Below are 18,152 nucleotides of genomic sequence, written 5' to 3'. Positions count from 1 at the left end.
CGTAGAAGTCACCATCGCTAAATACTACGCCCCGAACCAAGGTCCCCTACTGTTTCTCTCTCATCTATTATCGGTTATTGACCACCATAAATGTGGTACTCAGTTTGCGGAGATACAAACTGTACCTTATACCCCTTCCTAGACAAGTCCCCTTAACCCCCCCACCCACCCACCCACCTCCAAACAAACCTTCCAAGCCATATTACAGTGTTATTCCATGATAGATACCTGGAGAGAACTTAACCTGATAAAGCGCCAATATACTTTCTATTCTCATCCTCATAAGACCTTTTCAAGAATAGACCACATCCTCATGACTGCTAGCTCTTCCCCCCGAACTATTGGCCTCTGAAATTCTCCCAATTCCCTGGTCGGATCACAGCGCTGTACTTACTTCCATCTCCTCCCTGGCTCCATCCCCTCCTGACTCCTCCTGGATCATCAACGACAACCTATTAGCAAACCCGACACATTGCACGGATATCGAAGCCGCTCTTAAAGACTACCTATCTCTAAACCAAACCGCAGACATCTCCCCTCTCCTACTTTGGGTTACATGGGTTCTGCATTAGCAAAGTGTCCTTTTTAAATAAAGAGAAAAGACAACAACGCCTTCTCCTTGAACAAACCTACAACCAATCTCATCAAGCCTTCCAGGTGACCCCTTCCCCAGACAACCGAGAAGCCCTGGAACGGTCTCGATTGGCCCTTGATCTTCAACTTACAGATCAGGCGGAGCTCTCACTTTGCAGATCCCGGCATAAATATTACACAAAAGCAAATAAACCTGTTACCTTTTTAGCTCTTTCGCTCTGTAGGCTTGATCAGATCACCAAACCCATTTGATTACGCACATCCTCTGGCAACCCCACTAGTAACCCAGAACGCATCTTACAAGTCTTCCACAAACCTCTCTCATGACTCTATTCTTCCTCTACAACCTTTGACCCTTCCCAGGCTGACACCCTCTTGGCCCCCCTCTCCTTCCCAAAGCTTTCGGAGCACCAACTGACAGCACTGGAGTGGCCCATTACTCAAACAGAAACTTTAAACACTATCAAATTTTTAAAGCTTCGTAAACCGCCCAGGACCTGATGGCTTTTCCGCAACATACTACAAAAAATTTGCCCACCTCCTAACGCCTTTCCTTACTAACGCTTTCAATGCCATACTATCGGGCCAAACCTTCAACCCAGAAACAGTGCAAGCCAACATCTCAATGATCCCAAAACCAAACTCGGACGACACACAGTGGTCCAATTATAGGCCAATCTGCCTCCTCAATATAGATATCAAACTACTAGCTAAAATTATATCCACATGCCTCAACTCATGTATAGGATCCCTAATCCATAATGACCAAGTGGGCTTCATTCCAACTCGACAAGCCAGGGATAACGTCAGACGTGCAACTCTCCTAGTGCACATAGCTAAATCTTGCAATATTCCCGCCTGTTTTCTGTCCCTAGACATCCGGAAGGCATTTTACACAGTCTCGTGGCCATACCTGCACTACATTCTGCGTCGATGGGGCTTTGGCCTTCACTTTTTAAGCTGGATCTTCTCACTTTATCGTGAGCCCTCAGCCACAATCCGATATCTAGGACATAGGTCTGCTTAATTTCCAATTTCCCCTGGCACAAGACAGGGCTGCCCTCTGTCCCCCCTATTCTTTGCCTTGGCCATAGAACCATTGGCCCTTCTGATTAGGGCTAATCCAGATGTTCGTAGACTCGACATAGGTGGCTCTCATCACAAATTATGTCTTTTTGCGGATGATGTTCTACTTTTTCTCACTTCCCCTTTGACTTCTTCTCCTTCTCTCCTCCAGCTCCTTGAGAGGTTTAGCTCACTCTCTGGCCTTTTAATTAATCCCCAGAAATCAATAGCACTCTATCTCACTCCCCCCTAGAGATCTGGCTCATTTGAAACTGATCCTTCCATTTTCCTGATCACAACACTCTATTCCTTTCCTGGGTATAAAACTGACTTCCAATTTATCAGATCTATATGCAGCTAACTATACTACCTATGTGGTACTATGCTGCTGATATGTGGATACAGGCCCGCGGCCTACCACCGGCGGCATTCGCATCGAATGCCGTGGTGGTATACACGCCGGTCTATAAGCGCAGATCTGCCATCTCATCCATTACCGAGCTGAGTACTGTAATACATACATTGTACATGCGCATGGACCAATTGCAGCCTTCAGGGCTTTAATTAAGCCACACGAGAGACATATGAATAACACTCATATATGACACATTTAAAGTTCAACCAACAATACAAAATTTCCATGACATTCGCTCCTGTTTTATCATATTCTCCTCGTGTCCCTTCTTGATCTTCTTCAGCTTGATGGGTGTAGTCTCAAAACCTCAAAGAGTTGTTCTTAGACCAGAGTTCCTGTAGTTGTCCCTGAGAATAAAGCTCCACGGGGTACCTGAAACAACAAGACCCGACGCAGACTCAACGCAAACAGGCTTGATTGAAGCAATGATCCTCAAGAGCGTTGGAACCTTCACTACAGGAAGGCTCTTGCAAAAACCACAAACAAACTTGTGGTATGAATAAGGCTTGTGATCCCATGGTGGTCTGGGGAGATCCAGCAGCAGATTCTCAAATTGCCCCTGCAGACGGGGCCACACAAGGCTGGTCTCGACCCAGACAGTTTTCCAAATCGCAGACACAAACCATGATGAAGCTTGAAGCTTGCTTGGAGGTCTTGGAGAATGTGGTCTTCAGGGAGATAAATTAGAGGGAAGCCAGGACGTAATCTGCAGAGAAGGTGGTTGGTTGGTGAGGTCTTCCTCCGATCAGTGGTTGGAGTGGGATCCCAGGAGCGGGCATGGAGATGTGGTCGTCTGCCCGAGCTTGGCTTACACGGTCGATGAGGCAACAGGAACATCTCACCGCGGCATATAAGAGGCAGAGGAAAAAGAGAAGCATCAGGATATACACTCCCACTTCCTTCAACCAAGATCCGATGGAGAACAGGAAATCTCCCAAACCCTTGAATGGATTCCAACCCTCACTAGCTATAGCTCTAGCTTTTCCCTGTAGTTCACTAACTTTGTCCATATGGGCCTGGACCTTGTCATCGGTGTCTTCTATCCAAGTACAACAATCCTCTCCGATGAACTCACAGAACCCCCCTTTGGCGGCTAAAAGGTAATCAAGGGCCATCTTCTCCTGAAGCACTAAAATTCCCATCTGCCGTTGTTCTTGGGCAATTTCTCTGACAGCCTCTACGGTCTCGTTAAACATACTATCCACGATGACTGAAAAATTGTTCAGGCGCTTCATAAGTTCTATTCCCCAACCTGTCCATGAGGGGAACCAAGCCCATGCCTGGTCGCCCTCAGAGAACAGCTCCCTGCGAACTCTCCCTGCCATCCTTACCTTCTTGTGGACCATCAACTCTTTATGATCCATCACTACATAGGATGCGGGGACTAGCTTTATGAGGGCACACAAACCTTCTGCGTTCTGGGGAAATGTTCTATAGGCTGCCGAACCACACAGAAAATAGTATGGACCTGTCAGAGCAGAGCAGGAGGAGTTCCTCGTTCGGCCTCTGGCACTGAGCAACAGTTGCACAGACTGGGGGATTGCTCCCTCAGTCTGCACATCACATCCGTCCTTCCAACAAACATGGTCTGGTCGGTCAGTGTGGTTACTCAGAAGGGAAGTCTGGTTAGTCAGATTGACAGCTATACCTCCCTCACAGGTGGTAGTCCCAACAAACTTGTTACCTGTGCCAAAGCTGATGTTAAAGCACACCTGAGGGCTGCCTAGCTGCCCAGTTACCCATAATGGACTGACGAGGGTCCTACAGGAGCTAGAGCTAATATTGGTGCTAAAACTGATGTTACCTGCTAAAAATGTGTCATTAAGTTCTACCGACAAATGTCTCCGTGGGGGCTGACCAGGGGTCCCTTGCTTTTTCATGCCGACACGGATGTCATATAGGGCATGAACAGCGGCCATTGCGGACATGTGATGACTGGGTGGGGGCTTAGAGCATACCCAACAGTTGGTTTTGTTGGCGATTCTGGCTAAACGCAGATGCATTTTAAATAAAAGGTTGGGGTATCTGCCGTCTTTTCCTCCGTTCACACACATGTAAGACATACAAACAAAAAGAAAAAGGAAAATGACACCCCTCATTCTCTGGTGTAGCTGAAAAGCTTCTTGCAGTGGCTTGTGTGCACCCAGTTGTCTCGTCCCTCGAGCTTGAGTGAGGTAGGTGTCGTCAGCTGGACTTGGTATGGTCCGGTGAACCGTGGCTCGAGTCCGGTTCTTTGATGTTTCTTTAGGACGACCCAATCACCTGGCTCAATAGAAAGAACACCTGTTATTGCATTTGGATCAGGGAGCGATTCGCGAACCCGATGGTGTATCTTCTGCAGCTCCCGTTGCAGAGATTGCACGTAACCTGTAAGCTGTGAATGCAAAGACAACTGTTGAGGAAAGTACAACCCTGTTTTGGGAGGTCCCCCAAACAACACCTCGTAGGGTGACAGCCCATGTGGTTGCCGAGGGGCATTCTGGATGGAATAGGGGGCAATGGGGAGACACTCAGGCCAAGGTTTTTGGATATCGGCCATTATTTTAGAGATCCTGTTTTTAAGGATTCTGTTGAGACGTTCAACCTTACCGCTACTCTCAGGGTGATATGGGGTGTGTCGCCGCTGACTCCAGTTCCACCAAAGAAATGTAGTCGTGTCCTTTGGAAGAGAGGTTAGTAGTGGACAAAGAAGACATGTTAGCAGAAGAGGTGTTAGTATTGTTAGTCGGGTTGCAAAATTCAGCACTGTCGTTGCTGTCCTCCCCCCCTTCTCATCTTCCGACACAGGAAGAAGAGAAGCTGGGTTAAGAATAGTGCATCGTTTGATAGTGAGGTTAGTAGGGGTTAGGAGGGCTTTCCCCTGAGAGGGGTACCTTGCCTTGGATGTCCTGTTTTCGCAAGACCGTTCTTGCTGCACTGGTGTCGGTGAGGCAAGGGAGGGGATATTTTAATTCCTCTAGAAAAAGATGGACCTGGGCCGACACCGATTTGTCAACTTCCTATGAGGATTCATAGGAGTTACTTACCATTGTGGTGACGGGCGGAGGACTCATCAGGAATGAACTGCCACCGACCTTTAGGTAATTGGGGACAGCTCCTCCTCATGTGCCCGTTTGGTGGCACTGGAAGCACCTGGGAGGGGGCCTATCCTTCCTGTGACCCAGATCCCTTGGTTTTTCGTGTGGGGTCTGGGACATAAGAACTTTGGCCTTGTCCTGTTTTCTTCTATCCATTTCCCTCTCTATTGCCGCAAGAGTGGAAAGGATAGCAGGGATAGACATCTCATTATATTCGGGTCGGGCCAGAACCAGCCTTTCCCGAATTTTGATATTGATGCCTTCCAAAAATTTGGCCCGCAACAGAATGTGCGTCGCGGTCACTTTTACCCCTTCAGTTGGAGCATCAGGTCCAACTTCCAGATCCGCATCCAGTGCCGTCTGCTTGAGACGGCGCCAGAAGCAGGCGCTTTCCTCATTAGGACCCTGGGTGAGCTTCATCATGTCCGTAGTAGAGGTAGCACCATACATTTCTGGAAGCTTTGCCTTTAGCTGTGTACAGAACTCTTTGCCCCCTGAAGTCATCTCCTCATGAGTGGTTATAGAGCACCCTGCAATCACTGTACTGGCCACTTCCATGCCCACCTTAGCCCGCAGGATCTGTGCACAGTCTGACCCGCTCATACCATAGCTGAACTGGTTTTGTCCAAACATTCGAGCAAATCCTCTCGGATTGACTCGATAGTCCGGGAGCTCAGCCAGAATAGTGCGGATCTCTGCCGGGGTGAAGGGGACATGCCAAACTACCCGTTCCCCTAAAGTCCGTTCCCCCTGTGCATTGGGAGGACCTTCAAATTGCTGCACCCTGACTGGATAGGCCTCCGTCCGGGAAGAGTGCAAGGGATGACCCAGCTTCATCGGTGGGCTTAGATTAACCACCTCGCTTACTGCACCTTCAGGTTTGAGGTCCCTCAGATCAGGGTATAGCTGGGGGGCAGGGGTCTGATCAGTGGTTCGTAGCGCTTTGATGCAATCCGCCCTGTTTCTTAACCGGGTGTCTATTCCCCTTGATTCACAGATAGTCTGCAAATCGGTTGTTGAGAAGACTTCGTAGTTGGAAACAGAAGGAGCTGGGGTGAAGCAGGGAGAAGGGAGAGGTAGAGGTAGAGGTAGAGGCTGAGGCATAGATACAGAAGACACGAAAGGTACGTCAAGAGTGACGTCACTAACAGAAGAGACAGGTGCAGTTATACTTATCTCAGCCACTGTTGGTTGTTCGGGAACCCCAGCAGACCCTGATCCTGCCTGCCTTAGTATAGTCAGCCCTGAAAGAGCTTCCTCCACCTCTGACACTGGATCCTCCTGTTTTATTCCCTCTGGAGGCCAGGTATACTTCATCTGGTTCTTCCGGACAAACACCAGTTTCTGTATGCCCTGCTTCCCTAATTGGATTGACCTGTGAAGCCATAGCTGTACGATCTCTAGTTCTGACGCCTGCATCCGTGGTTCAAATTCAGAGATGAATTTTTCCCACCTCCATGCGTCAAATGTACCTTCCCGGGGAATTTCCCATCTGGTACCCTTCGACCATTTATTCCATCTTTTGAGGGGTTCTGTAGACTTCCCCCCCAAACTCACCTTCATCAGTTGTGCAGCTGTCCTTACCCTGAAGAGGGCTGGTTCCCCCTCTCTCTTCATGGACTGACTACTGCCCATCGTGACTAGTCACTGGTATATATCCCGCGTCCGGGTACCTGTTTACCCCCTGGAGCACTCGGTGGGATCCTACCGAGAGGCCTGATTCCACCACTTTCCCAGCACAGCGTAATTTATGTGATTCTTATCGATCACCCAAAGCGCATCAAGTGGCGGTCAGACTGAGAACACCTCCCACTCCCACAGCGCAATTTATGTGATCCTGACCACCCGAAGTGTTTGTGGTAACAAGGCTAAGCGTTACACTTCCCTGGACCGCCCACTCGCACAGCGTAATTGATGTGGTTCTCATCACCCACTGTGTTTGGCAGGCCACACCGCACAATGATGAAAGTGGCTTTTCTCTCCCTGCACACAGTAGCTAACACAAGTCAAACCAAAAGGAGGGGTTCTTGGATGTTACTTAGGGGTCACTGGTTGCCCGGAAACCTGCTAACTGACATTTAGGAAATTTGTGTAAAGAAAAAAATTTTCCTAATACACACAGAAAAACCCCTTTTCAACCTGAAAAACCGTTAAAAAGGACAAAGTGGATCCTTATGAAAAACACGGGATGTTTCGCAGTAAAACAATTACACAGAGGTAAACCGAAAAACTGCGCCAAAAATAACCCCGGTTGCTGACGTGAAAATCGCTCCTACCAGCACCGCTAAACTATCTGCACTACACCTGCGATCTTCGCTGCAACCACCTAAAAGCGTTTACACAAAAAGTCTGCTGGACGCGAAACACGTGACGCAGCAGCTTTAAAACAAACCCGCTTTACAATAGGGAACTACTTTTAACAAGAAAAACACAAGAAAAACATAATCACTATACAAGAAATCTATGTGCAAAAACCCAGACTTCACCACGCTCACTAAATGTGGAACACGTGAGGGAAAAACTCGCTTAACACACTTTAAATTGGCCGGCAATACGCAAATTTAAAGCTAAAAGCAAACCAATTAAACTGTAAAACATTTGGATTAAAAACACAATATGGGTCAAATGCATATAGAAAGCTGCATACACATTGCATAGAGATTACTGCACATGTGGTAGTCAACAAAATGGCCACCAGAGAAAGCACATGGCAGTCAGTAAAATGGACACCAGAAAAAGCACACGGCAGACACTAGCCTCAAAATTGCCTCTAACCTCTTACATAAAACAAACTTTTGGAAAGAACATACACTGGACAATTACACAACAATATACAGCACACATACAACACAATTTGGCACGATCACAGAACGGACATAAAACACCAACATATCACACTAACATGCACATGTAACAGAGTACAGACAAAACACTGCACAGACTACATACACACAAAGATCTTACAACAGTTAACAATTAACCTAAACCTTTCAGCACTGTAATAATTACCTCACGTGGAGGGGGGTAAAGCAATTACCACAGTACCTACAGCCCGCAAATACTTACCTAAACATGCAACAACTTTTACCCGCTAAAACATATACCCGTTTAATTTTTGGTTGGAAGATTTTTAAACTTGACCAAATCCAGCCAACCAAACCCACCCCTCTGCTGCTCTCAGCAGAGAAAAACCCTTGTCTTTCACCCACAAATCAAGATTTTAGGACAAAATAGGTCCTTGTTAAGCGGAACTCACGTTAGCTAACAGAGAGCGAAATCAGCCACACGAACGCGCAAAAAGTGATCCTCTTAATGGCAGAGAGACCTGAAATGTGCCGGCATACTTTTTGCTAGTTCATGATGGCTCATTCCCCCCTCGAACTTGGTTAGCTATCGCAGAATTCGCGTTAGTATCCACTGGCTCGCCAAACTGTCTTGGAAATTCGCTTTTAACGAATTTCTCCTTACCGTGAGTACTCGCAGTTGGATGCGCAGCAATCCCCCATAAAGCTGTGCGAATCTTGCTTACCACGACTGCAGCTAAACTACACGATTCCTGCCCATCCAACTGGGTTAGCTCTGTTGAAATGTGGGGAATTGGAGCTCCGTTACCCAAGAATGATCAGGCGACACTCTCAGGATGATGTTTGAATTCACATAAGGCCCGATCTGACTCCAGCCTCGGATTTTTATTTACAAGCAGACACACGCCCCCCCCACATGAATAAGGTCAATCCCCTCCCACCGAACAATGCAATGGGGAGTGCCTATACACAGGATATACATTCCGATTGGAGCATAGCCTTTCCTATTATCTATCACTGGTCCTCCCCCATGAGCCCTCTGAGGTCAGCAGACTTCCTCCCCTTCCCCCCCGAGCCCTCTATGGAGAGCATACTTCCTGTCCTAGTAGCTCCTATTGGTATACAAATTCCTTGTACAAGCATCGCCTAGGAACACCAGTCTGTACCTGGATGGGCCCAATACGATCTTTATTAAAACACATCCATCCAGATACAGTTTCAGGTTGGTAATGGGTTGTAAGATATGCATAAGCCTACACGCGGAGTTCGTACTGCTTTGCGCCTTGCGGCACGGAGTCCATGTGGTACTATGCTGCTGATATGTGGATACAGGCCCGCGGCCTACCGCCGGCGGCATTCGCATCGAATGCCGTGGTGGTATACACGCCGGTCTATAAGCGCAGATCTGCCATCTCATCCATTACCGAGCTGAGTACTGTAATACATACATTGTACATGCGCATGGCCGAATTGCAGCCTTCAGGGCTTTAATTAAGCCACACGAGAGACATATGAATAACACTCATATATGACACATTTAAAGTTCAACCAACAATACAAAATTTCCATGACACAACTCAATTCAAACTTATTCTACAAGTTACTACAGCAGCCAAGCAGGTCATAGCTAATTCTTGGAAATCTCCCTTCTTAAGCATTGGGTTGTTAAGAATAAAGTTACTCAGGCTATGATTCACGCTAATGTGGTAGCTACAATCCTAGATACTATCCATAAATTCCTGAATGTTTGTAACCCTTGGGTAGAGTGTTTTCTCCCGCCAAACTTTGACGACTCACTTCTTAACACATGATAAACACTTGTACTTTATACTACTCTGGTACCATTTCCTACCGATTTCACATATTACCCCAATCACTGATGCCATTTGTGGAGTCATTTACTTCATCCCACCCCTCCCCACTTTCCTTCTGACCTGCCCGACCTATCCCCCCCTCCCCCCCCCCTTATTTTTTTTTCTTTTTCTTTCTCCCCCGTGACCCCTTTCCCTCTAGCCATCCTGTATAACTCTATGCTCCCATGTTATGTTCCCCTTACGAAGCATTGGGGAGCTTGTTTCTCCATTTGTCAAAATTCTGTATATACTTATGCTTATAGCTTTTACCCACCTTATGTCATATGAAACGTCATATTGTTATATCAACATTCCCCTCCTCTCCCCTTCTTTGTAAAAACATTATTACCACAGTTGCCAATGTCTATGATTTCATGTCTGAGAAATGTCTATTACCAATGTCTTTTTCCCCTTGTTAAAATGCCAATAAAATATTTGAACAAGGAATCTGATTGTTTGGATTGCTCTTGTGGACATGTATGAAAGACACCTGGTAGCCAGAAATCCTGCTGAATGATAGGGGATCAAATACTTATTTCCCTCATGAACATGCAAATCAGTGCATCATTTGTTACATACATTTCTTTTGAATTTTTTGTTGCTATTCTGTCTCTCAGTGTTACAATACACCTACCATTCGATTTTTAGACTGATCATTTCTTTGTGAGTAGGCAAACATTCAAAATCAGCAGGGGATCGAATACTTATTTCCTTCACTGTATTTCCTCTATCAGCTCATCCCCACAGCTATTACCTTTTGTATCACTTAACCCTCCCTCCTAGATTGTAAACTCTAATGAGCAAGGCCCTCTGTTTTCTCTTGTACCAAATTGTATTGTAGCTGTAAATGTCTACCTTCATTTTGTAAAGCACTGCAGAAACTGTTGTGCTATCTAAATCCTTTATAATAATAATAAAGATGGCCATCTTATCAAATGCAATATACAGGGATATAGGAAATGGTATTGACATAAACCCACATACACACACCTACGCAGACTGAACTAAATGGATGGGTGTCTTTTATTCAACCTTGCCAGCTATGTAACTATTAAATAGGCTGTATGTTCCAACTTCTTCCAAAGTGCTTTGCAAATCTTAGTCAAAAGAAAAAAGAACAAACATCTATGTACGCAAGCCCTAAAGGCTCACACACTTTGAGCAGCTGTATATACTGTACATACATAATTATAACATAAATATCTGTATATACACTTTTGACAGAATCAAGCTGCGAACCCTACAAATTCCCTGAATCTCCTGAGCCAGCCTTCTGTCATTGTGACAGAGAAAGTCTGGTGTGGATAGTGGGAGCACAGTCTATGCAAGAAGATGTCCTAAGGAACAGCTGGACAGATGAGCCCATAAAAAACAAGGACGTGCCTGTGAAAGAACTTTGCTTACACTTGCAGAAGAGGAGAGAAATAAGGTAACTGGCACCATTAATTATATGTTTTATTTTACTTTCAGATTTTTGCTAAGAAGAAACAAAATATGTCTATCCTATAGTATTAAATCCAATTCTAGGCTTGTCCTAGCACGCAATGGAGTTGATTTACTAAAGGTAAAATAGACTGTGCACTGCTAGCACTGTTGTTCCAGAGCTTAGTAAATGAGAGGAAGCTCTGCTAATTTCCATCATTGGATCATGTGCAAACAAAAAGGCTGTTTTTTAAACTTCCTTTGCATGTGATAGGGTATTCTTTGTAAAATGAAGCTTTACCTTATTTATTAAGCTCTGGCACAAAGGCACTTACAGAGTGCAACTGCTTTAAGAAACCATATGCAAGCATTCCATTCCAAGATGGTGCCGCTCACTGGCGGCACATGGTAGCCATCTTGAAACACCCAAATGTGTCCAAAGCGGAAAGAATATCAGAGGACACAGAGGGAAGGGCACAGTGGGGCCAGATGTTCATCAGCACCCCACTGCAAATGTCCCCATAGGGATAAAACATTGCACAAAACCTGCATTTTAGGGCCACCACTATACAGACCCCCAAGCCTGCAGTACTGCAGCCAGGGGAGCCTTAACAACATCCAGCAAGGGGTGCACCACCTACAAAACAAGCACATAATAATGAATAAAAGTACATATCAGAATAAACAAATGATTACTCATAAACACGTCAATATACTAATATAAGTATAAAGAAATAATAATACATACTTTGCAGAGATGTCATGTATCTCCCAAAAGAATACAAAAGAAATAAATGTGCAATATACATAACCCTAAATGTGTATTGTAATGTATCCGTATGCATTTGTGAGCCACACATCAGGCAGAAACAATATGAGTTCTTAATCCTTTTACTGAACTTTAATTATTGAGGAGTAGCTTTCCAAGATAGATTGAAAGCTCACAGTTTAACTCAAAAATCCATCTTTGTTCCCTCTGTTGGAGAGCCACAACCCAGTCACCGCTGTAAGGGTTGGGATGTAGAGATGTGCACCAAAAAAATTTGTATATTTTTGTATTCATTCATTAAGTCAATAATTTTGTTTCATCATATCAATTATGTTAGAATGATTCATTTTTGGAATTTGTTTTGTATATTCAGGTTTGTTTCATAAATTTGTTGTTTCAAATTGATTTGCATTTTCGGAAGTTATTTCAGAAGATTCGGATTCATTTGTTTTGTTGTGTTATTTCAGCAACTTACTTGGGACTTTGATGCAACATTTCTCATAACTTGCTTGCACTTTGCATGCGACTTTGATGTTTTCAGACTTTGGATCCAGAGTGTAACACATATTATTGATGCAAAAATACAACTGATGTAGTGGTGCCACCCTGTTCACCATAAAGTGTGAACTAAAAAATGCTTTAAACTGTGTAAGCCTATTTTACCAATATGAAATGTGCAGCTGCCCTTTTAAGTGCACATACATTAAAAAGTAAACTTAGAATAAACAAAGATAAGATGCTTGCTTAATGCATAATGATATCCGAGTTGACAAATGACAATGAAATGTTATGCAGTCAACTTAAAAAACTTAAAGTCCAATGAAGTGCAATTTCCCCACTGTGACATGTGGATCCTTTGAGTGAATACTTGATATCAAAACAAACTCAAAAAAGCGCAAGGGCCACTACTCCTGTGTCCTGTATGATGTCACGTCCTGGCCTAGGAGAAGGAGGCTTGGCACGTACGCCGGCCAACATGAGCAGTGTGGTAAGATGATTCAAATACAGGCTGTATACACTGGTGCCGGTATTATAGGCACTGTAATATGTGAGTGTTATTCTTATACTTTTTATCTGATTCATTCATTTTCAATAAATACTACACTAAGATGCTTTTTAAATGGATATCTCCTGCTTTATCACTGAGTTTATCTGAGTGAGCCAACTTAATGAAGGAGGATCTGGGGATCATCTTAAAGAGAAAGAACCCTTAGGAGATGTAGAGTTATTTGACCTACTGGTAAAAAGGGGTCATTATCCTCTGGTGAGTGTGCATTCTTTCTACTAGCATAAGGGGTGAAGAATCTGGGAGTTTGCTTTGATATCAAGTGCTCACTCAAAGGATTCACATATCACAGGGTGGTGTGGGGAAAATGCACATCGTTGGACTTTTTAAAGTTTTTTAAGTTGATTGTACAACATTTGATTGAAGTTTGTCAATTCGGATATCATAATGGACTAAGCAAGCATCTTATCTTTATTTATATTAAATTTGCACATATTATTGAACTTACAAAATCCTCTTAAGTTGTAAACAAATGAATACAAATGAATTTGTTGTTTTCATTATAATTTTGTTTTTGTTGAAATTCATTACTGTTGTGATTGGAGATTCGGATACATACGTATCTTTGAATAATAACAACTTTCATCTGAATTTTGATTCATAACAAAACAAATTGCACATGTCTATTGGGATGTAAATGGTCCAACGCAGGGAAAATGAAATTTGGGAAGTGGTAGTTGTGGACCCAAGCCACATGCCTGCCCAAGGGCAGGCATAGATTGCCTACTCTCATTGCACACTTATGGTCCCGGATCCTCCTTCTCCACTCCCTCTTTGTTTTGTCCACATAGAAACTGCTGCAAGTCAGTAATAGAACAGTAAATACTGTTCACCATTGTAAAGTCTGAAGTATTTTTTTATATTGATAAACATACAGAAGTTACAATTGCCACACCTAAATGAACCCAAAATCCTACACAGATATCCTTTAGCACAGATGTGATAGTTACTATGAACCAATTTATCCCTGATCAAGGGAGGTGATCATTGGACTAGTGGGGACCAATATATGCACCAAAGGATCAGTGATGAGGAAATGACAATGTCTTTGAAGACATTCTTTATGAGTCTTGATTATTATAGGAGGTCATCCCATGATTTTAGCCTCAAACATTTATGACTATAGCCTCTATCTAGCAGACATTTAACTAAAGGTTGGCCTGCATCAAGAAATCCTCTTCTCCTAAGTCTGAAAAACTGACTATAGGGAATATATTTAATTAGGAGGGTAGTATGGAAACTATGTGCACGAAGCAAATTGTTCCCTGCAATATCTTTCCTATATAGGGCATTACTGAGGTGACCATCCTCTTGGACCATGACCTTAATGTGTAGTGTAGTAGTAAAAGTGTAGTACTAGTTTGATGGAATGTCAATGAAAATTTCAGATTAAAGTTATTAGAATTCAACTTTTCAAAAAAACTGGATAACAAGTGAACAGGCAGCTCCCATACTGAAAGATATTGTTGATATGTCAATGCCAAATAAGTACCTTCTCAGTAAACAACAACAACTTCTCATCTGCAAAATAGTTGTTCCTCCCACTCCCCCAGGTACAAACGTACAGGAGCACAGCAAGTGCCCATCACCACACTCTGTGCCTGGAGGTACTGGGAGTTGGCAAAACAAAGACATTGTGAGTCAAATGTATTTTAATGAACTAAGAATGCACTGAGCATAGTCCTGAGTTTTGGAGCTAGATTGCTGACCAGAAAAGCATCAGGAGGTATAGTTAAACCATCAAATTACTATTAGAAAGTTAACTGTGTCTTGTACATATGAAGGAAGACTTGTGACACACAACCCTGAAAAAGAATCCACCAAATGACTGAGATATTCCTAAAAAGTATGCCACAATGACAGAGAGGCCTAAAATGGAAGGTAAAGGTTCTGTGTAAAGTGTGTGTGTGTTTGGGAGGGGGGGGGGGGGGTCAGGTCCTGCAGAACATAGTAGTGTTAGGATGCACAAACTAAAGGTAGGGCATGCCTACCTTTTCTTTCCCAAAGTTGTTGACAAATACAGCTACAACACATGTAGATAGTTGACAGGCTGACAAAACCTTCTATGCCTACATCCTCCCAGGAGCAGGGCCGCCATTTGTCTGCCATAATGCATGTTCACTTTTTCCTTCTCTGCTAATCCCATCATAGCATCACAAGTTAGTGTGTGGAATTATTTGAATATTCCATAGCAGACTTGCAACAGGAGGAAAAGGTCAATTATGCACAAGTCATAATCTTATCTGACAATAAAGGAGGATACAGGCAGTAGGCATCAGTGGACAGTGAATGTACAGCCAGAGCTCAGTTCAAAGTATTCTTCAGTGAGGAAAAGGTGGTAAAGGATAAGGTGGCAGACTGCATGTGGAAATCTTATAGGGAGAGGATGAAAGGCAGCAAGCTTGAAGGTATTCAAGCAGTCAGGCTTCCTTGAAGAGAACAGTAGGCAGCAGCCATCCATATCCTACTAGTGGCACTGCCCAAAAGGCAAAGTCCAAAAACAACACACACAAACAATTATCCAAGATAGCACTCTGACGGGTGCGGCGTCAGACCCCCAGCCCTTCTCACCAACTTGTGACCGAAGGACTAGCCAATCTAAAACTGCACTGTTACGTGCGTAACAATGCCATGCTCAGCTGCACCCTGCACAAAGATTTTCCAGGTCACTGGACCACAATCTGTGCCGCAGCCTGGGAGCGATTGTTACTGGGTCATGTTAATTACGTAATTAACCCTTCACACTGCCACCACCACCTTTTTTGTACAGAGAAAGAGGAAGCTCACAAATCTTAGCAGTAACACTATGATGTTTGAATAAGCGTCTGTATACACACTGTCACAGCAGGCAGATGTATTCAGAAGTTTAAAACACATGGTAGCGCTCTTCAGAGACAGGGATTCTTAGTTGGCATTGAAGAGCTTTAGAAACAGTTCAACACTTTTCAGAAAATAGGATTTATTACTAAAAAGGTCAAAATGGTGATGCAGCCAATATATATATATATATATATATATATATATATATACAGAGAGCAATAACACAGCAGAGAGATAACAGGAAGAAGTTTAGAGCGGTAGAATACTTGCCACAGTCCTTGGTTTAAGCAGATTCAAGTGTCCTGAACAAAAGGGTACTGTTTCTTCCAAAGTTGGTTCCTGATGTTAAAAGGGAGATCTCTTCATCTTTTCTCTCACAGGCCTGACAGCCTCTTTTCTAGTCTACCAGCAGGGGGTGTCTACTGAAGCCAAGGGCCAATCGCCTCATTTGGGAAGGCTAATACCAAAAATCCTTTGCAAGTTATACCATGGTCAATCACTTTCCATAGGTACATGTAGCATCCTATCCACTGGTAGGATAATATGCATAATGATATTCTGAACGTCCAGACACCAAATATGACATATTTGCTTGGGACGGTTAAGGAGATATCGCTTTCTGCTCTCGGGTAGACGTAATCTAGGGATGTAAGGTATCAGGTGACTCGCATTAAACTGATCTGCCTGAATATATGTTTTGTTTCATTGTACGTATTTCCTGCGAGAAGTTATGAAATTATATGAAAAGTGGTTTCCAAATAAGATGTATGTTTTACGGCTATTCCAGAATGCTTTCAAGTGCAGTGACTGATGGGTTTATAGCTTTACGAGCAGCTCAGAGCAAGAGTCTGCCAGACACTATGGCACCAGATAATTGGGTTTACAACCATGAAGTGTATCCAGACGTGCCCGATGCACTCCTGAACTCAGCACACACACAGACCACATGCCATACAACAAAAAGGGAGGGGGGACTGATTTGGAGTGAGAATGACACAAGATGGAGGATCTTTAGCAACATGGTTGTACGTGTCCATATCTGTGCGCACGATTGCTACAAGCACCACCCACAATTTACTGGTTTGTGAGGAACCCTCACTCCTGACACTCTTAGTCTGTACATTCTGCTCTCCAGCAGACTGGCACACAGGCTTTTCAGACAACATGCACTGTTCGCAGTAGCAGTTGCAGGTTAGCAATATTGCTTATAGAGTTAGTGCAAGCACACACAATATCTTACTACCAGGCAGCCACCAGTAGAGGGAGATTACCAAAATCTTTCTGGCTTGACACATACAGGTAGATGCATATCTCCTGTGTAGTCTGGTGAACCCTAATGGTTGTGTAGAAGCTAGGCGGTTCCCCTTTTTTTCCCACTACTCACACAATCACTCTAGACACAAAAATCTATGTCTGGCAATGAAATCTGTCCATATCTATGGCAGTTTTGATAATGTTCACATACTGATACGTACCTGCATGTAGTCACATTTCCTGTCTCATTTGCTGTCAGCAAAACACTGCAACACAGAGAAGATGAGGGAGCAGCCACATAATGATGATACAATACAACTGCATTCTACAGATTCATGCATTCTTTAAAGCAATCAAAACCAGCTTAGGAATTTTAATTTTAATATCTCTAGGTGGGCAGTGTATAGAAAAAGCACAGAAAGTTTCAAATCACAAGTTAAAAAGTGAGGCATACACAAGCAAATTGTATTAAAAATAAAAGAGATGGAAAATACAGACTATACCTGACCTAGATGGAACCTTCCAGATATGACCAAAAGTTGATTGCTACAGTATATCCATTGTTATATCCCTCCAAAAAATAAAGTGAGTTGCCACTCACTCAAATATGCAATTAGATGGCAGGGGATGGTCACTGCATATTACCTTATCAGCACATGTTCGATTTTGGTAAATCCAAAATGATGTGTCCAGTTATGAATTACGAATCTGAAAGTAAGAGTAACAGCACCAACTGTTTTTCTGCAATGTATAGACACCAAACACTGATTCTTTAAGCCTATCCAAACCAACAGCACCATAAAAAAGATACAAATATTAATAACTGTCCCATATTTTACTATAAAGTTGGCATCTTTTATTCTAAAAACAACCATCAGTACTCAAGCATTAAAAAGAATACAGATTATTAAGGCCAATAATCAAGGTAAAAATTAGCCCCAGATATCTCTCAAAAATTGTGCACAAAGGCTGAATACAAAGTTAGATCCACGGCCTTGCTGTTCTGAAGAATG

The 18,152-nt window shown here is 43.5% G+C and overlaps 1 protein-coding gene across 4 annotated transcripts in view; it reads left to right on the top strand.

Moving 5' to 3' along the window:
* Window positions 1-18,152, top strand: part of TMC4 (transmembrane channel like 4) — an 880,426-nt gene that overhangs the window by 64,356 nt on the left and 797,918 nt on the right. For all 4 annotated transcript variants that reach the window (XM_089683320.1, XM_089683318.1, XM_089683319.1 and 1 more), the window contains one exon: window positions 11,033-11,237. In XM_089683320.1, coding sequence (XP_089539446.1) covers window positions 11,033-11,237 — 205 coding nt within the window. The remainder of the gene's footprint in view (window positions 1-11,032; window positions 11,238-18,152) is intronic.

Source organism: Staurois parvus, unplaced genomic scaffold, assembly GCF_062004578.1.
Source record: "Staurois parvus isolate SC_StPar_1 unplaced genomic scaffold, SC_StPar_1.0 ptg000304l, whole genome shotgun sequence".
In the NCBI taxonomy this organism is placed as follows: domain Eukaryota; kingdom Metazoa; phylum Chordata; class Amphibia; order Anura; family Ranidae; genus Staurois; species Staurois parvus.
This window is presented reverse-complemented; position numbering and strand designations above follow the sequence as displayed.